Source organism: Magnolia sinica, chromosome 17 (assembly GCF_029962835.1).
Source record: "Magnolia sinica isolate HGM2019 chromosome 17, MsV1, whole genome shotgun sequence".
NCBI classification, from domain to species: Eukaryota; Viridiplantae; Streptophyta; class Magnoliopsida; order Magnoliales; family Magnoliaceae; genus Magnolia; species Magnolia sinica.
Genome location: NC_080589.1, coordinates 34,801,984 through 34,823,443, shown reverse-complemented (window position 1 = coordinate 34,823,443; position 21,460 = coordinate 34,801,984). Strand labels below are relative to the sequence as shown.

The window sequence follows — 21,460 nt, the reverse complement described above, 5'->3', positions numbered from 1 at the left end:
ATTAACCTTTAGCAAGACCCCTAACAAACTACAAGTGCATTTAGATGTACAGGAAGAGAAAACTTTAAGCCTTGAGGCCCTTAACCTCATAGGCAAATCAGAGAAATAGAAATCTTTCACGATAACTAACCAACCTGTATGATGGGAGCCATTTCATAGAATTGATTTTAATCAAAAGGTAAATTTAATAAATTCTTTTTTTAATTGTCCATTTAAAAGAATTTAAAGATCGCATTGCAAACCCTTTTTTTTGGTGGGGTGGGTTTACATTGAGGAGAAAGGAAAGTAGAAGAATCGACGAGAGATGTTTGCTATTTCCACGTGTGCAAGTCCTATCCATCCACACAGCGGTTGAAAAAAGACTAGCAATTTGATTTCAGATTTTTATTTTATTTATTTATTTATTTATTTATTTTTGAAGGAAAAAGAGAAGCAATTTGCTTTCAAGTAATGTTTTTTTAAAGCAACTACATCACTAAAAATTTAGATTTCTTATGCTACAACAATTTCCTAAAAAATAACAGGGAATGCAAATCTTCTTTACACACACGTGGACAAATTCCTATGAGAGAAGCCCGAAAACATCATCATATTCAGGAACCATTCATATGCCCCTCCTTTTGGGAATAATTCATATGCCTTTTAGCAGGATAGAAATTGGAATAGTAAAGGCATGCTGTACTGAGCTAAATAAATGGAACTAATTCTTTGGACAAAGTTGTGTAGATCATCATAATCATCTACTTCCCAACAACTAGAAGTTTCTATGTAATAACTGGATTGGAACCTTTCTAGCACTCAATTCCATCGACCTTGGTAAAAGTCCCGCTTTCTGGATTGCAGTCATCTAAGCTTCCCGAAATCATTTCCATCAAGATCGCCCCATCACTTCGAATTGCTCTAGGAAACATATCATAACTGCCCCAAGGCTGCAAGGTCATCAGTATATTCCTTTGCCCACATGTGATTCTTGTAGTCCAACATCCATATGTTGAGTTCTGGTGGTTAAATAAGTCCTATCAGGCATAGACACGCCCTCAACTTCATCAAATGCAACAGCTCCCAGAAACTATCAGGACTGGAACAACATTCCGGATGTGGAAGTACTCTTTAAATTCTTCTGTGTCGATATTGAATGAAAGTATAACTTCATCACGAGACATATGGTACTCATCATCACTAACATAATCTATAATCTTCCACAAAAGCTAGAAGTACACCAGAAACCTCATATGGACAATCCTCGACTCTTGTCCATGGGCCACCAGTATAACTTAAAGTAAAGACCCTACATCCTGCTTCTTTATAACCGACCTCATAGCCTAAGCAGGAATGGAACAAATAGGCATGCATATGGGTTGTTAGGGATGAGGGAGTTGGGACAGGGAATTGTGGAATGCACAAAATGAGAGACTTGCTTAAAAGGGGATAAAGTTATTCTCTGGCAATAAATGCCCCTGAATCCAAGGAGTTGAAGCTTCATTCCCAAATAGTGGACTTCGGATTTGTCAAATCCAAATCCAATGTAAATCCATGTATTTAACAAGTTAACGGATTTTTAAAATCTTCAGTCTCATTTCCCTTATCCCAAAGGGGACTTATGTTCCTTGGGCGGACGATGGACATCTGAGACCTATCTTATACATCCCAGAATAATTAGAGCTCGTGAAGCTTCTGCAAGAGTTATGAATTCTTCTGTGCTTAGATTCCACAAGTACAATCATTTTAAACAAACAATTCAATAAAATAAAAGCATTCATTATCTTCTTACAAGGTTAAAAAAGTCACCACATCAAGCAGCTGGATTTTTTATTTTTTTATTTTTCTTTTCCTTTTCTTTTTTTAAAGTCAATCACCAAGCAAGAATAAATTAAACAAACGAGAAGCAAGAGTTCTTATGGAAACTTCAATTTTGTTGACAGTGGGCAAGCACACAGAACCAATGACCTTTAGTTCTAAGACATTTAGCTCTGAGATGTGGGCATCCAAGCTCCAATTTGGGTCAGGAGATGCAGATAGTCCATGAAAACTCTTGGGACAAAGTAGTTCAAGCTAGTAATATCCCTGCAACTGGAAAAGAGATGAGGAAACCAAGTAAGGGTATGAAGAAAATATGTAAACTTTCAAAGGTACAGGAGGATATTTCGAAACAGAGATGAAGGAATTGAGTAAAGAAAATAACAGCTTCCAAGTTATTAACCATTTCGAAAATGGATGTGTTTTTAAGTCAAACTTTGGACTTGTCTCCTTTACTGAAGATTCATTGTATGTCTAAAGGCTTTATTAATGATGAAAAGAAACATATACCGAACACATCCAGAGATACATGTTCGACACACTCAACAATCAGTAAATGAAACTCATATACATTGAGAACATAAAAAATAACACTAAGAACATACAAAGATATATGCACATATCTAGCAGATGGCAAGTGAGGAGAGAAAAGCCATTGTATGGATTCATACAACTGCAATTAGTCTAGAGAAAAATGCCAAATATTTTATGATTGGATTCCTACCATCCCAGAGAAAATCCACCCCTTCAGTGTTGCTGACTGCTTGCCTCTCCTCTTATAGCTTGCACGTCGGTGTCCTCTTCCGTTCCATGTCTCTCCTCATTGACCCGAATGGCCTAGGATCTGAGGCCATCACCCCACAATCCTCTTTACTGTTTGGATGAACAATCTAAACCGGGTCTTCTCCTAGACTTAAGTCTTGTAGGATCTCGAATTTGGAAACCTCAACCATAATGACACTATTTATTGGATATAATGAAAGGAGAATTGATCACCTATAGGAAAGGGTACCACAACTTGTGGTATTGTACCATCTTTCCCACTTAGCATGCCACTTGAATAGCAATTGGTACCATTAAAACAATGTGCCCCACTATGACAACCACCCAGCACAAAAATCGGGCCGATCTGCTCATCAGACAGACCATAGAGTTGGAATCAACAGACAACAAATGGGTCGACTCAACATACAAGCTTGGCCCACCTAGTGAGCAGATTATACCTTTTTTTTTTTTTTTTTTTTGAAAAGTGATCTTCATCATGGGATGTATCATATTCGCATACTTATTTCCTAACAGGTGGAATATTGGCATTAAGATGTCACAACATCAAAAGTTTGTGGTGCACTTGCCTATGGATGATCAGTTCTTAGATGAAATATATGTCTAACAATGTGAGACCGGTTCCTCTACAACTCATGGGACAATAATTTATTCTAGATGTGTTGCACCTCACGCCCACTGTGGTGTGTGTATGGCATCTAACCTGTTCATCAAGCCAATTCAACCATGATGTGGGCCACTATGTGAATTTCGAAGTTTTTGGATGTTTGTCAAATATTTTCTATAGTGGAGCCCACCGTGTTGTGCATATGTGGTCCAACCATGCATTATGTAATCCCCGTCATGATGATGAGATCACCTTAAAATTAGACCCATAAAATCATTAGTTGGATCGGCCTGAATTTTTTTTTGGCATCCAACTTTCAGGGTGGGGTGAATCTTCTGGTCAAATTGGATGCCATACACATACCCTGGTGGGCCACACATGCAGCCTTGTAGAATAAGTTAACCACTGGGAATTCGAGAGTACCCAGGCCTCAAACAATGCCCCCTTTCTCATTGCTGTAACTCTTACACTTAACCTCTTGAAATTGCAAGACAAAAAACACAGTAATTAAATTATTTAAATGCCCTTAGGAGAATTTGAGGACTTATGGTTGTCCTTTTTTTCTCTGGTGGACCTGACCGTGTTGAATATGGAAAAAATGAAAAAGGAAGGAAAAATATAACAAGACAATTTGCTAAGAGTAGTACAAATATGAATGCAACTATATCATTGAAATTTTAAATATTTCATGGGGAATGTAAATCACACATACAAATGCACACACAGATTCCTAGAAAGAAGAGTTATGAGAAGCCTTTAGTAGCATAGTAATTTGAATCATAAAAGGCATGGTGATCTCCTTTGAATAAAGGAAACTAACCTTGAAGATAGAAAGATCAAGAAAATCATCTACTTCCCAATGAGTAGAAACTTTCTACATAATAGCTGAATTGGAACCCTCGCTCCACTTCAATTCTGTCAACCCTAGTAAGATTCCCATTTTCTGGCTCGTAGTAATCCAAACTTTCATGAGGCATCTCCATCAAGATTGCCCCATCACTTCGAATGGCTCTAGGATTGACAAAGAAGTAACCACTAGGCTGGGGTGGAAAGTTGACAGTATGTTCCTTTACCCAAATGTGATTCTTGTAGTCCTTCAACGTCCATATGTTGAATTTCAACAGTTGAATATGTTCTAGCAGGCACAAACACCCTCCCAACTCCACCAATCGCGACGGCCCCCTGCGGCAATTGGAACTGGAACAGAATTCTGGATGCTGAACCACTCTAAACTCTTCTCTATCGACATTGAATGAAACTATAACTTCATCATCGGAGTAACCACTAATAAGCCAATGTAGGGATCCTTCGACGAAAGGCGGAGGGCATAAGCCAAAGACATTATACGGGCAATCCTCAACTCTTCTCCATGAGGAATCGGTGCAACCTATAGTAAAAACCTCACATCCTATTCTGAGATGACCTACCTCATTGCCACTTACATAATAAGTGAACAAATGGACGACTTTGTATGCCTTGGAGGAAGACGAATATCCGAGACCCAACGCATAACGGGGATAATAAGTCCATTTTGAAGCCTGTCCAAGGGTTACAAATTCTTCAGTGCTTGGATTGCATACATAGATGCGGTTCCTTCCGGCGAAGCACACCAAATCAGCACAGGTATGCAATGAGTGCACGAAACCGGCAACCTTGTTTGTGAAGGTGTTTAGGACCCTTCCCTGCTGGTCTACTGAGGATAGGTGGATGTTACATAAACCTTCGTTGTCTTCTTGACTGAGTGTAAAGAATAGGAAGAGAGGTTCCCTTGCAGCTCGATCATGGTGTGTGGACAAGAAATCAGGATCAGAGATTATCGCGCGCCAGAAGGTGCATACGCACTTGAGCCTGGAGAGAGATTTTACAGAGAGTCTTGAAAAGATTTTAACCATGATATCCGTTGGAAGATCATGCATCTTGCTCTTCTTCATCTCTTTCGCTGAAACCCTAATATCGGACGCGAATTTCTGATATCCGGAACTCTCCATTTCTTCCTCTTCATTTACAGAAATCCTAAATTTAATGCCTTGATATGTATTTCAAATAAAAACAAAAAACAAAAACGGTTTGTTTTTTGCGTTTTTGTCTTGGAATGCCACCAAATGCGTAATGCGTTAGCAACCTCTGTAAAAGTCGGACCTTCGCCTTTGGACGCGGATTTCCTGCTAAAGCCGTTCGCAGGAAGTTCTTGCACTGGAAACATAGGTAGGGCCGACCGTGATGTTTGTGAGAAGTCTATTACGCCCATCCGTTTTTTGGGCTCATTTTAAGACTTGACCAAAAGTGTGCGTGATCCAAGACTCAAGTGGGCCGCACTAAAGGAAAAGGCAGGTAGAGAAATTTCTACAGTAGAAACCTCCCTGGATATACAATGATGTTTAAATGTCATTTACACGGTTCAGTACCGGGATGAACTGAGAACAGAAAACGATCCTGTTCAATTTTGGTCACATGTCCTAAAATGAGCTCACAAAACAGATGGGCTGAGTTGATTTCTCACAAACAAGTGGTCCCCTAGGTTTTCACTCGCATGAATTTCGGCTTTTGCAAGAAATCCGTGTCCCGGACATGCCATGCCCAAAAAAAAAAAGGTTCAGCCCAACTTGCCCTGAAAATTTTATACCTAGGCAAAAAACAAATAAATAAAAAAATAATAATAAAATAAAATAAAATAAGAAAAAAGAGATGCAAGTCATTGATTATTTAGAGGCCCGTTGTGATAAGCATATGAGATTTCCTTGTACCATGTGTAATCTAGTTTAGGGCCACAAAATCAAGCTTAACTATGATTTAGGTGAGCCACCTCAAAGAAGATAGTTGCAAGACAGGTATACCCTTGATTATTATATAACCAACTATAATGATTATATAAAATCCACTTCAACCATTAGATTCCACAACCATAGTTATTGAAGGGGTAAAAAATCAGGCCAATACGAAATTCATATGGGCCACGGCATTAAATTCCACACCAATAGTTATTGAAGGGATAAAAAATCAGGCCAATACGAAATTCATATGGGCCACGGCATTAAATTCCACACCAATAGTTATTGAAGGGATAAAAAATCAGGCCAATACGTAATTCATATGGGCTACGGCAACCAAAATAGTTGGGATGGTAAGCCTTACCCTATTTTGAAACGTGTGACCCACTTTCAACTAGGGGTGTACACGAACCGAGCTAGCTCGGTTAGTTCGCTCGACTCGACTCGAAAAAGCTCGATTCAACTTGGTTTGAAGTTGAGTTCGAGCTGAGTTGAGCTGATTTTTTGAGTTTGAAAATGAGTTTGAGCTGGTCCCAGCTTGACTCGACTCGGATCAAACCTAGCTCGAATCCAACTCGAATTGAACTAGTTTGGTGACCCAGTTACTTTGATATTGATTTTGCTCACCAAGTGTTTGATGAAATGACTCAACGAAGTGTGGCCAATGGCAAGGAAGGTATGCATATGAAACAAATATTATTATTATTATTATTATTATTATTATTATTATTTTTGGATTTTTATGTTGCTTGGAAGGTATTTGATAAAATACTTGAACAACCTTTGCTGTTATTTTACAGACAATGGGATTTTGAAAGTGCTGTCCAAGTATTTGTGGAAATGCCGCATAGAAAAACTTGGCTCGATCTTGGGTCAAACTCGGCCCGAGATGTTGACTGAACTGAGCCGAGCTAGCCGGTCAGGCTTGAGGACCGAGCCGAGCTGAGGTCAACTAGTGGCCGAACCGAGTAGAGCTGAGGCTAGATGTACACCCCTACTCTTAACTACGAATAGTGCTGTGTTTTACACCATAGACATAACATGGTGTGACAATATGGATTTTACAGGTGGAGCTCAGCCAAGACACTGACCACATTTTCCAAAGAAATTACCCGTGAGATAAATCCTTTTCCTTGTAATGTATCACTAGAAATGTGCATTATGATAACTCTCCTAGGACGCCCACTCTTTATTTTTAGGAGTAGGGCTGTCAACGAGGCGGGGCCTCGGGTTGGTCTCGGCTCAAATTTTGAACTGTTTTGGATTGGGCTATTGGCCTATTGAAAATTCTAATTTTGGTAGGACCAAGCCTGACCCATTGACACCCCTATTTAAGAGGCTTACTTTGATGTCTATGTGAGATCCACTTCAACCATTAGATGTGTAATACTATAATAGGTATATGGCAAAAAAAAAAAAAGGTCGTGGTTTAGGTGGGGCCACTCCGAGCGAATCAGTTAGGAGAAAGACTTCCAACTTTGATATTTAATACTTACCGTGTAATGATTATATAAAATCTACTTCAATCATTTGATACCACACTCAAACTTAGGCCTAGAGACTAAACATCAGCCCCATGCGTTATTCTAGTGGGCCATACGAGGGAAAAAGGTTTGGAGGGCGAACATTGTCCTGTACATTGTTTACAATCATGTGACCTATTTTAAACGCAGATGTAGCTGAGTTTTGGGTCCTAAGCATAACATGAGGTGACACACCTGTGGTCAGGGTGAACTTGAGATAAACACCATGGTGGGACCCACCCGAGCTAGCAACCCCTTCTCTCCTCACTAACATTGATTAATAAGGTAGAAGCTTAATGGGTGAGGCCTTGATCATTGGGCCCACCACGATGTGCATGTTGTATATTCATGCTGTCCATCCGTTTTGTTAGCTCATTTTAGGGCATGGTCCAAAAAATGAGATAGATCCAAATCTAAGGTAAACCACATAGAGCTTGAATTCGCACCATTAAAATTTTTTGAAGGACCACAAAAGTTTTGATAAAGTTGCTATTTGTATTTTCCTTTGTGCAACCTTATCAACAACTTGGATGACAAATAAACATGACCTTATCAACAAGTTGGATAACAAATAAACATTCGAGTGGGCTTTAGGACATTTTTAACTATGGGTGTTTAGTCACCACTGTCTATCTGGTGTGGTCCACCTGCGATTTGGATCTATCTCATTTTTTGGGGTCATGCCCTAAAATGAGAAACAGATGAACAACATCCATGTACAACGCATACATTGAGGTAAGCCCATCGTCAAGGGCTCACTCATCCCCTCACCTAATCCCAACTAAGGAAATACCTTATAAACCCTAAAGAGCCTAGGCCAGACCAACGGACTTTTGGACTTCATAGTCCATCTTATTTTATAAAAGGGGCTTGAAATTTAAGCTCGAGCTCAACCTGTATGCTTGACGGGCCAACTCAAGCCGATGACACCCCTACTTATATTGCCATTTTGGTTTTAAAAAAAAGATAGTTCCGCATCGAATTGAATAGGTAGGAAGAATTGATTCCATATATATATAGGGAAAAGGTACTATGCGCTCGACCTCACTTGTCCGTCCCATGAGGTCGAGCTGTGTGGGCCCCATCGTGATGCGTTTCGAACATCTACCCAATCAGTCAGATGCACCATTCCATCGTGGGCCTAGGTCTCAAAAATCAAGTCAATCCGTGACTTGTGTGGGCCACACCACATACAGAAGTGGGGAGGGGCCGTGCACCATTAAAACATTCATAATCATTTTTTGGGCCCACCGAGATGTGGTTTGCAAATCCAGCCCATCCATTATGTGTGTCCCACTTGGATGAGGGTTTAGATCAAGTTTTAGCAGCATTCAAAACTCAGGTGGGCCCCACCAAGTGCTTTTAAATGTTTTAACGATGTCCTCACATGATTTTAGATGGTATGGCCCACCTGAGTTCCGTATACGGCTGATTTTTGGGATATCCGATAATTTAGAGGGGACCCATCAAATGCACGGTGTTGATGGTCGACACGCATCACGGTGGGGCCCACACAGCTCGACCTCACTCGAGCTTATCGTGATGTCGAGCGCATAGTACCTTTTCCCTACACACACACACACACACACAAATTGGTCCAACTAGCTATGCATTAAATTACATAAATATCTTTCTTTATTTACATATAATGCCTACTTATGATAGAGTATGTTACATCAAGTTTTATATAGGTATGACAAGAATATGTGCCAAAGATCTATACTGTTCATTAAATATGACGTACTAATTATATTTTATTTGTAAAAAATTAATAAATGAACCTCATAATTGAATCCATAAATGCAAGTTGAATTTGAATGGTTAGAATGAATTTTTAACAACTTACTTTTCTATTATAAATATATCATAATATTGATCACAAAAAATAATAATTTAATGTCATTCACATGCTTACAAAGAACCTTGCCTAATTAATAAACTAAGTTTTTTTATACATACAGTGCATTACTCAAATACATCACACATCAACTGCTTGTCTCCTCATCCAATTTTCTATGCGAAAAAGAGTCTTCCTCGTCTCTATCTCTCTTCATTTAATGTTACCTCTTCTCAATTAATGCCATCTCTATCCCTATGCTATAGGAAGCTAGGTGGAGTCCAGTATGACGTTTGTGATAAATCGACGTTTGTGATAAATCTATCCCGTCCATCAGTTTCTCTAGATTATATTAGGACAGAGGCTCGAAAAAGAAGCATATTAAAGGATAAAGTGGACCACACCACATGAGTAGTAGGGATATATAGCCTACCATTGAAAATATGTTGGGGACCACAAGTTTTAGATCAAGCTGATATTTATGTTTTCCCTTCTTACAAGTTTATGTGACCTTGTCAACAAGTTGGATGGCAAATAAACATGACGGTGGGTCTTAGAATGTTTTCAACAGTTAGAGTTCAATCCCCACCTAATGGGATAAAATGATGGTGGGTCTTAGCATTCAGCATGCTAAGAAAAGGAGGGTCTTAGGGCGTGTTTGATTGTCCGGTGAAATGGTAAACGCAGTGTAAAAAAGTAATAATTACTTGCAGCTACATTTACAACTTACCTGATTTGGCTACTTACTTTTTTACACAAAAACCAAGAATATTACAAAATATCTATGGGTCCCACTGTGATGCATTTCTCTCATTTACACCGTTCACCCATTATTCCAGTTGAATTCATAGCATAAGTAGAAAATTGAGGCATATCCAATACTCAATTGGATCACGTCATATAAAAAAGGGAATCGAATACTTACCAAATACTTACCGTTAAAAACTTTGTAAGGCCACTGTTTCTTTTGGCGTGGGCCACTTGAGTGTTGGATCTGCTTCATTTTTTGTCTCATGCTCCAAAATATTGTAATAAAATAGACTGACGGAATGGATATATCATTCGCATTACCTTGCAGTTCAAAATTTAAAATTATATCTTTTGAACCAATTTCACGGGCACAAATTCTCGTGAATTTTCAAACGCAGTGAAATTGTAATAATTACTATTTCCCTAGTATTTCCCATTTCTTTGAAAAACAAACAGGCCCTTAGCATTCAAATGACGGTGGGCTCGAAAAGGAGACATATCAAAGGATCTAGTGGATCACACCACATGAGTAATAGGGATTTATAGCCTACTGTTGAAAACATGTGGGGGACCACAAAAGTTTTAGATCAAGCTGATATTTATGTTTTCCCTTCTTACAGGTTTATGTGACCCTGTGAACAGGTTGGATGGAAAATAAACATGGCAGTGGGTCCTAGGAAGTTTTCAATGGTTAGAGTTCAATCCTCACTTGATGGGATAAAATGACGATGTGTCTTAGCATTCAACAGTTAAGAGTTCAATCTCACTTGACGGTGGGTCTTAGCATCCAATCTACCTTCTGTTTTTTTTGGATAATGGGATAAAATGATCTGTCAAAATAGATAAATAGTGTTGATAAAATATATAGATCATGTTGGGCCAGTGAGCCTCTGACATGACCATCCATCTTAAATAGGTCTGGTGGCGTAATACCCAATACGCACCCTCTATTAGGCTCCTTTCCAAATGAGAGTGGAATAGGTGTCACCAGGTAATAAGTGAGTGTGTGTTACCCCGACCATATGGGGCTCACCTTGATAAATGTATTGTATATCCATGTTGTCCATCCATTCTTTCATCGCGTTTTATGCCTTGATGCCGAAACTTAAGAAGATCCAAATCTAAAGTGGGCTACACCATTAGAAACAATGGTGATTGACCATTAAAAACTTTGGGCCATAAAGTTTTATATTAAGTTGATCTTTGTATTTTTCCTTCATCCAGGTTTATCTAACCTTATCAAAAGGTTAGATGGCAAATAAACATTGTAGTAGGCCATGGGTGGCCCCTAAGTAATTTTTGATGGTGTGCATTAAATAAACACAGTTTCCAATGATGTGGTCCACTTGAGATTTGGATATGCTTAAGAGTTGAGAACAAGTCCTAAAATGATCAATAAAAACTGATGGACAAGGTGGATGTATAATACATTCATCAAGGTGGGTCCCACGGTCAAGGTAACATCTAATCCACTCCCATTTGAAAACACTCTAGAAGAGTACCATGCACTCGAAGACCCTATGCACTATTATACCAGATGATGGTAGGACAGTGGCCAAAAACACAAGGTGGATCCATGGCTCATATGGGCTGTGCGCGTGACAGGAAAAAGTGGTTAGGCAAAGTCCTACTGTAGGAACCTCAATAAGTTCACACCACGGTGTTTCTATGCCATTCATATGGTTTATAAGGTCATTTCCTACTTAGAATGAATTGAAAATACAAAAATATTAGCCTGATCCAAAACTTTTGTAGCCCCACAAATGTTTCAACCATGGATGTTCAATATGTAGTTTTTCCTATTATATGGCTACTAAAGTTTTGGATTTGTCTTATTTTTGGATCCATGTACTAACATGATCTAGAAAAACTGATGGACGGAATAGATTTATCACAAATATCATAGTAGGCCCCACTAGCTTCCTATGGCAGGAAGCGGCGGAAGGCTGAGAGGCAACTGACGTCCGTTTCCAGCGGCACAGAGGCAGACAGAGCATTAAATGTGAAGAGAGAGGAAGGTGGCAGAAGCTTGTTTCCAGTAAAAAAAAAGTGAGGTAACCATAGAAGGAGTGCATGTATGATGGGTTTGGATAACGTATCAAATGAGTAAGAAATCCAATTCATTAACCAAATAGAGTTCCTTGTACGTGCATGAAAGGTATAATATATATATATATATATATATTTCATACAAGAAAATTGTGGGCTGTTAGAAATCTATTCTAATAATCTAGTTTCAACTTACAAGTGTTGATTCAACTACAAAGTTTATTTACAAATTTTTGGCAGAGAAAATTTAATTAGTAGGCCATGTTTAATAAACAAGCTAGATCTTTGATACGTGTTCTCAACATATCCATGTATTACTCGATGTCACGTGGCCTTTCATAGTTAGGCATTACATGAAGATAAAAAGAGATTTAGTAATTTAATGCATAGCTAGTTGGCCAAATTTGAATTGTCAAACTAGTTGTGTATGAGCCATATATATGAGAAATGCTCACACACAACTAGTTGGACCATTAAAATTGGTCTAACTGGCAGTGCATTAAATGTAAAAAATTTCTCTTTTCATTTACATGTAATGCACATATGTGAGGATATGTGACATTGAGTCTTACATAAGTATGATATGAATTATGTGTCATAAATCCAACCTGTTTAGCAAATAGGGCCCACTAATAAAATTTTATGTAATAAAAATTAATAAATGGTCATCACCACTGGAGGCACGCATGTAACTTGAATCTGAACTGTTGGAATATATTTCTAACAGCTCACTTTTCTCGTAGATGATATCATACTATTGATCATTAAAAAATATCATTCACATGCTTATAAGGGACTCTACCTAATTAACGGACCGAATTTTCAAGATAAGTGGCACATCATCTGAATATATCATATGTGTACAACTTATTTGGTCATCCCATTTTCTTTGTAAACATTACTCATCCTCTTCTCTCTCTCTCTCTCTCTCTCTCTCTCTCTCTCTCTCTTCATTTAATGTTCTTTTTCCTCTCCTATATGTAAACGAATCAAGTCCTTCTTGGCCTATAGAGGGCTATGTGGGGCCCACCATGATCTTTGGATTTTATCTAAGCATACCATCCATTTCGTTATATTATTTTAGGGCATGAACCCAAATGAGGCAAATCTAAGGCACAAGTGGATCACCGTGATGTATGGGTCTTATCCTCTTCTTCTTCTTTTTTTATCCTTTAAAATTAAGCCAATGTTTTTATTTCCTTTCATCTAGGTTTGTGAGACCTAATCAGCAGGTTGGATGAAAAATAAACATTGTAGTGAGCCTTATAAAGTTCTCAATGGTGAGCGTTCAATCAATTCTTATGGCCTTATAAAGTGCTAAGTTGTTGAGCACACTTTAGTTGTCAAATTTCGTAAAGTTAAAACAACCGATAAAAGATCTTCAAGATCGGCCTATGTCAAGAGAAGATTAAACTCAAGATCAAGAGAAGATCAAGCTTAAGATCGAATAATGTTCAAGAAAAGATCGAGCTCAAGTTCAAGATGAAGTCCGAGACTACGTTCAAGACAAAGAAGAACATATATTTGATATATCTCAGGTGGTATAAAACCCTAGAAAGACCTTAGGACTAGGTGCTTTCAAAATATTTAAATTTTGGGTTTTTATACTTATTTTGCCTAGTATTCGGCCAGCCTAACTTTTGGTATGGCCAGCCTAAGCTTCCTCGGCTAGCTCAACTTCAAGCCCGAAGCAACAACTAATTTTTGTTGCAAATTCGGCTAGCCCGAGTTTTGGTTCAGCTAGCCTAAGCTTGAAATTCGGCTAGTTCGAGAAAGTTCGGGTCAAATTCCAACAACATCATCTTTTGAAATTCAGAAAATTCAGCTAGTCGGCCAGCCGAAGTTGACCTTGGGTTAGTCGAATTTTGGATAAATCTTATCCCGCGCAATCCGAAATCCGTTGAACTGAATCCGTTCTGATCGGGTTAGTGGAAGACTATCTCGAACTAGCTGAAGTTCTAACTTCTTTGCCTATAAATTGAGTTCTTCTCTCATTTTGAATCACATAAGTTAATTATCAAAATCCTTCTGCAAGAGAGAGAGAGAGAGAGAGAGAGAGAGAGAGAGAGAGAGAGAGAGAGAGAAGCTCAAGTTATTAGCAAGCTATTGAATGGTATTTATATTTTAATTTATATAGTTTTTTCAATTCCTTTTATCTCAGATATTTCAAGTTTGATTCTAAGGAGAGTAAACTATACTACTCTTTTGAGATCTAAGAGAATTAATTTAAGTAGATTTGGGTTTAACTTAATTAAAATCAATTGAACCCTTGACCCTTTCTATCTGACTGAACAAGGAACAATCTACATTCAAGAAAGAGATTCTTCAGCTACGAGCTTCTGATACGCCTTGTATGGTGAAGATAAGTATACCTTCTAAACTCTTTTAGATTTTTCTGAGATAGCCTGTTAAAATCTCAGTTAAGGTTTTATCTGAGATAGCCTGTAAAATCTCAGTTTGGGTTTGATTGTGATAGCCTATGAAAATCACAAGAATTATATAAGGTTATTAAAGTGAACCTGAGAAAACCTTTTCATAGTGAAAGCCAAAATTACAAGGGAAGTAATTTTGGGAGTGGAGTAGGTGTAGCTGTTTTTAAAGCACCGAACCACTATAATCCTTTGTGCCATGTGGTGAATGCCTTTTATTTTATTTGTGATGGATTGATTGTATTTAATTTCAGTTGAGTGGTGAATGTTGTAATACTTTATATTTACTCCTGCAAGTTTGAGGTTTTGATTTTAAAGAAATTTGTGAAATAAGGTTTTGATTTTATATTTACACATCCATTTGGTGCATTTTGATGTGTGGCATTATCCTATTCACCCCCCTCTAGGACATTTTAAGCTCTTCTTTTCAAGTGGTATCAGAGTAGATTGCTTTTCTTTTTTTCTTTCCCTTTAAATTTACCTCCTTGAGTTAAATCCAGAGCTTTATTATGTCAAATTTCGATAGCTTGTCCATTACCAGGCCACCTCCCTTTAATGGATCTAACTATTCATATTGGAAAGCCAGGATAAGGATTTTCCTCAAATCCTTAAATGAAAGTGTGTGGCAAGCCATTGTATCTAAATGGATCCCTCCAATGATGGAAGTAGTAATCAATGATGGAACCATATCAATGAAAGAAACTGCATTTGCTTTTTGGACTACAGTTCAGAAAAGTGAAAGCAATGCAAATGCAAATGCCTTAAATTCTGTAACTTGTGTTCTATCGCCTGATGAATTCAAAAGAATAACTTATTGCGATACAGCTAAACAAGCATGGGATATTCTTAAAATGACATATGAAGGAACTATTATAATAAAAAAATCTAAAATTTAAATCCTCACGACCAAATTTGAGGAGATTCGTATGAAGAAAAGGAGTCTTTTATGGACTTCTATATGAAATTGAATGACATAGTAAATTCCATGTGGGGTCTTGGTGTCACGCCCTAAACTCGGAAACCGGGCTCACAGAATTCCCGATCGCTGAATCCGGCGTCGACAGCCTTCGTAGTGCCCCATTCTCGGCTCTCAGCACCCATATGCCAGATTCCGATCCTAGGATCCTATAAGGAGGATTTTCAACATGATTTTTTTTTGTAATGGAGCATAACCACAAGCATAACTAATACAAAACAACATCACCACATATCCACTATATCAAAAACTTTGAGTACAATGCCAAAAGGGAAATACAAGATGATCAAAAGAACTTTAAAATAATCTGTCATGCATTCCTGCCTCAGCGCTGCTGCGATCCAACGTCACCTGCACACAACGGTCGTGCATAAGCTTACGAAAAGCTTAGAGGGTGGTGTAAGTGTGTGCACAAGACAAGTATTAAGTATGCAATATTAGAGTAATGTAAAAATATGTTGGTAAGTCCATGAATACTGTCAGTCGTACCAAGGCTATGCGATGCAAGGCATGAATGCTATCGGCTATACCAAGGTCATGCGATGCAAGGCATGAATGCTGTCAGCCATACCGAGGTCATGCGACGCGAGGCCTATGTAGTCAAATGTCATATGCGAGATACAACACAAGCATGCCAGTCCTCATCAAGTACATATATCAGTACAGTTCCTCTCGAGAATATCACTGGGGTTTAGTACACTCCACACTGACTGCCACCTTCCTAGCCGCACAGTCTATCGAGTGGAAGAGACCACACTATCTGCCTGACAGTAGTCTGCCAATACTTACTCGGCTCATCGATAACAAACCCATTTTCGAGCTGGTCAAACTCAGTCTAGCTTACAGCCCCCTCACTTGGGCCGATAAGGCCACACCCCCTTCCAACCGACCACGACATAGTGGGAGATGTGACCTACTGGTATTCGGTACTCTTGCGTCATGTATCCACTCAGTCTAGACATTGGAGCATCTCGTGGTACTAAAAAGGTTTTGAGACTTTCACCCAAGGATATCCTATGTGCCCAGAGTGCTAGAGCCAAGATTTTCGGTATCCAATCTGGCCATCCATGATGTGCCTGTGGAGGCCACGGCCCTGATGTCGCTAGGGCGTACATTGATCGTGTCACACAAATGCAAGATGCATGGGTCATACCATCCAGTCATGCATCAGTCCTGTGCATATCGCGCGATCATGTGAGGCACTCCGTCTCATAAGGAGTCCCGTAAATGTCTCAGCCCAAAGGCATATGCTATGATCAAACACTCCTCATATCAAGCATACATATGATGCGTATGGGCATGAATCATGGAGTTATACTAAGCATGTTATATGGTGATGAACTATCTTTATAACGAAGATGGGCCTAGACGGCCTACGCACAACGAGTATGGGCTTAACAATGGGCCCTAGGGAGAGTTACAATATGGACATTTAACTATCATTGCTCTTACAATGTGGACATCAAACCATCATTGCTTCCAAGGCATGGTTGCCATAAACATCATTACATACATTATGGAGGAATCTCACATCACAATAGACCTCATATACATCACATACGGCCCCACACAAAGGCCTCACATATGTCTCATTGGGCCTCACTCATGGTCCTTGTATATATCACATTGGGCCTCAACCCATGGGCCTCGAATACATCGTGATGGGCCTCATATACATCAAGTGGGCCGCATCAATGGGCTGTACCAATGGGCCTTGTATACATCCAGTGGGCCACATCACATGGTCCGCATTAATGGGCCTCATATACATTAAGTGGGCTGCATTAATGGGCTGCACCAATGGGCCTCATATACATCAAGTGGGCTAAATCAATGGGCTGCACCAATGGGCCTCATATACATCAAGTCGGCCGCATCAATGGGCCTCATATACCTCAAGTCGACCGCATCAATGGGCCACACCAATGGGCCTCATATACATCAAGTCGGCCGCATCAATGGGTTGCACCAATGGGCCTCATATACATTAAGTCGACCACATCAATGGGCTGCACCAATGGGCCTCATATACATCAAGTGGGCCGCACCAATGGGCCTCATATACATCAAGTTGGTCCACCGTTCTAGGTAAACTATCTACACCATACATCCACTTTTAAAGATCATTTTAGAACATTACCCAAAAAAATGAATCATATTGGAAGACATTTGGACCATACCACAAATAGTAGTGGTGATAATGATTTCCACTGTTGAAAATCCACAGGGCCCACCATCATGTTTATTTTCCATCCAATCTGTTCATAAGGTCATAAAGACCTAAATTAAGAGGAAAAACAAATATCAAATTGATCCAGAACTTTGGTGGTCCCAAAAGGATTTCAATGGTGGGCGTTCAACTCTCCACTGCTTTCTGTAGTGTGGTCCACCTGATAGATCTGCCTCATTTTTTAGTCTCAGGCCTTAAGACGAGCTAGCCAATTGGATGGATGGTTTGGATGCGACACATACATCATGCTAGACCCGCAGAACTTGTTGATGTCAGTACAATAGGTATATAGGTGGGGTCCACATATATGGACGCTGTGAATAAAGCACACGCATCATGTGGGGTCCATGCAAATGGATGGTGTGGACGAAATCCACAGAACTCGCTGGTGCCAATACAGCAGCCCCGGGCTACTCGTCCAGTAGATGGACAGTCTTAATGTAAAATAAATGGACAATTTGGATACTGCATACATTAAGGTAGCCTCACACGTGGGAGGGTCCCACCATCCCAAACAATGGACGGTATGGATGGAACATATACATCAGGGTGGCTCGTCAGTTGGATGGCGTAGATGAATACATGCGTCATGGGCTCACCGTCCACTACTGACGGTGCACGTACAAAACATACACCGTGGGGGCCCATCCCTGATGGATGGACGACAGGGATGAAATCCATACATTAGCTGGGTCCCACTGTCCAACCATCTGGACGGTGTGCTGACACCAGCCAATCCCATCCTATCAAGTGGGTTCCCACGTGGGGCCCACCATATCATTATATATATGTTTGTATATATATATATATATATATATATAAAATATAATATATAATATAATATATTATATAATATTTAATAATAATATTATTTTTTTGCAACATCTAGGCCCTGGACGGCCTGGATGAAAATACATACTCGAGGTGGCTCATTCCGTCCAAGAGGCTGGACGGTGTGGATAATTCACACGCATCATGGTGGTCCCACGTGGGTGGGCCACACGTGTTGGATCAAACTGCTATTTTGTGTTTTTCCCTTCATTCGGGCCTGATTGGATCAGGTGGGCCACGCTCCATCACGAGAGAGAGAGAGAGAGAGAGAGAGAGGAGCGGTGATGGAGGGACCTTGATACTATGGGCCCTCCCTTCCATGCATTACAACATACATCAAGTGGGTCCCATGACATGTGGGCCCACCAAATCAAAATCAACGATGGAGATTCCTTCTCTACCAAAATGGAAGGTCTAGATGACTCCTTTCAAACTAGGAAAGTAAACATCATGATGGGGTCGATGAAGAATGGCCCCATCATGGAATGATCATGTAAATCATGGTGGGCCATCAGCCACACCTAGGATCCAAAGTGAGATCCATACCATTAATCGGTAGGCCCCACTTGGCCCATCATTAAAACATGAAATCTAAGCCTATAAAATACTCACCGTTTGATCTTCTTAGTCCGATGAAATGCCAAAATCCTTGGCTCTCTCTTTGATGGAAGATGATGGAGGTTGGAGGGTTGAGATGGGAGATGAGAGGGTAGGAGGTGGGCCACACTTGGCACTCTTGGAGCTTAGATTTGCTTAGACGGCTAACCTCATTGGTTGCTTGGAAAAGTGAGTAGAGAAAGAGAGAGAGAGAGGGTGGTTGTAAGAGAGAAGTGATGGGTGTGAGCGATGGATGGAGTGATGTAAAAGTTGACTTTGGGGTAGCGTGTGTAAGAGGGGTATGGGTTGTGTAAGAGAGGTGACATGTGAGGTAAGGGTGTGAGAAGTTGAGTGATGGCTTGAGTACTTGATTGATTTGATTGATTGATGGGATGGGTTGTAGAGATTATCTCAGAATTCGTAACGCGCGGCATTTCTTCGAAAAATATGCAGGCCCACATCTCCTGGCTTGGGTATTGCATCGGTGCGCAAGATGCGGCGTTGGAATTGCGGCGACAGTGCGGTTGTGATGGTACAAGTTTCGAGTCGAGCCGACTCAGAATTACAGGATGCGACTTAGGGTCGTACGCAAACGCCGATTACAGATTGCAGGTTATTGAAATTTGACAGGGAGGATCGCGGGAGTCTATGGAACGGTACGGACTAGGATATGGCCCTTACACTTGAAGATAGAATCCCTGAAAGTAAGGTTTGTGCAAAAATATTACGTTCACTACCTAATAGTTTAATTTAAAGGTTACTGCTATATAGGAGTTAAGGGATATCGATGTTATGAAAGTTGATGAGTTAGTTGGTTTTCTTCAAACTTATGAGCTGAATTTCAAAGGTCCTAAAGTTAATTCTATTGCTCTTAAATCTTCTAAATCTAATTCAAAAGAAACTAATGCAAATTCTGATTTTGAAGAAAATGAAGATGATATGGCAATGATAGCAAAGAAATTTTATAGAATTTTTAAAAATAAGAAAAGAACAAATTTTCAAAAACCATCTAATAAAAAAAAGGAAAAATCAAAATTTTGGAAATCTAAAACAAAAGACAGTCAATGTTTCAACTGCTATGAATATGGGCACTTACCTTCTAGATGTCTTAAAAAGGATAAATCTAAGAGAAAAGACATGATCGCTATTTAGGATGAATCATTAGAGTCTGAAACTAACTCTGAATCTGATGAATCAGACTAAGAAAATGCAAACGATGTGAAAGCTTTTATGACAATAACAAGAGTCACTTCTTTAGATAGCTGATAAAAACTCAAAACCTTTTCAAGTTTCTAAAATAAATAATAATGCCATCAGCTATAAACATTAAAAGAATAATAAACCTCCATTAGCAAAAAAAAATTATGGACTTGCTTAAAGAGCTTTTGAAATCCAACTTGGATAAAACAGGAGTATATAAAAATAGGAGAAATCCTAACTCCCAAATACAATGAAAAGCAAGAGACTCTCTTAAACCTAGAACCATAATGAAATGGGTTCCAACGGTTAAGTGTCTTGTTATCCACACAGCTTTCAAAGTAAGTAGCCATTCAAGATGGTACCTGGATAGTGGATGTTCGAGACATATGACGGGTGATAAAGCTATAATCTCAAACATCAACCAAAGCAATGGCAGATTAGTTACATTCAGAGATGGAAGCAACTACAAGATTATTGGCCAAGGTAATGTATAACTTCCTAACTTGGCCTCTCTTTGAAAATGTGTTATATGTTGAAGGATTAAAACATAATCTTTTAAGTAAATCTCAGATCTGTAATAATAAGCATAGTGCAAAATTTTCAGATCATGGATGTGAGATTATAAATGAGAAAGGAAATGTAATATTAAATGGTCGCAAAACATTTGAAAATTGCTATATAATTGATAACTCTTGCTCAACAAACCATTCATGTTACATGGTCCAAATAGATGAGACTGAACTATGGCATAAACGTTTTGGATATGTAAACTATAGAGATTTATATAAATTGAACAAAAGAGATCACTTACGTGGCTTACCCAAACTGAAAAAGATAAGAAAACGTTTGTGGCATATGTCAAATTAGCAAGTAAATTAGGAGTAGTCACAAGAAAGTGAACTCCTTAGCCACGACTAGATCCCTTGAACTTCTCCATATAGATTTAGTTGGACCAACTAGAAGGGAGAGTAAAGGCGAAAAGAAATATTTTCATGTTGTAGTTGATGACTATATTAAATATACTTAGGTAGCCTTTCTAAGAAAAAAAATCAGATACTCTTGATGAGGTCAGAAATTTTTTAA

The 21,460-nt window shown here is 39.1% G+C and overlaps 1 protein-coding gene across 1 annotated transcript; it reads right to left on the bottom strand.

Annotated features, from left to right (window-relative positions):
* Nucleotides 1-1,683: 1,683 nt before the first annotated feature.
* On the bottom strand, nucleotides 1,684-5,297 carry LOC131231303 (F-box protein At3g07870-like). The gene is made up of 2 exons (XM_058227450.1): nucleotides 4,008-5,297; nucleotides 1,684-2,070 (listed from the first exon to the last, which is right to left on the bottom strand). The coding sequence occupies exon 1, from the start codon at nucleotides 5,173-5,175 to the stop codon at nucleotides 4,033-4,035; it is 1,143 nt and encodes a 380-aa protein (XP_058083433.1). The 5' UTR covers nucleotides 5,176-5,297; the 3' UTR covers nucleotides 1,684-2,070; nucleotides 4,008-4,032.
* Nucleotides 5,298-21,460: the final 16,163 nt, after the last annotated feature.

Bases quoted from the DNA above. Each gene is read 5' to 3' on its own strand.
- LOC131231303 (XM_058227450.1), bottom strand. From the start codon at position 5,175: ATGGAGAGTTCCGGATATCAGAAATTCGCGTCCGATATTAGGGTTTCA.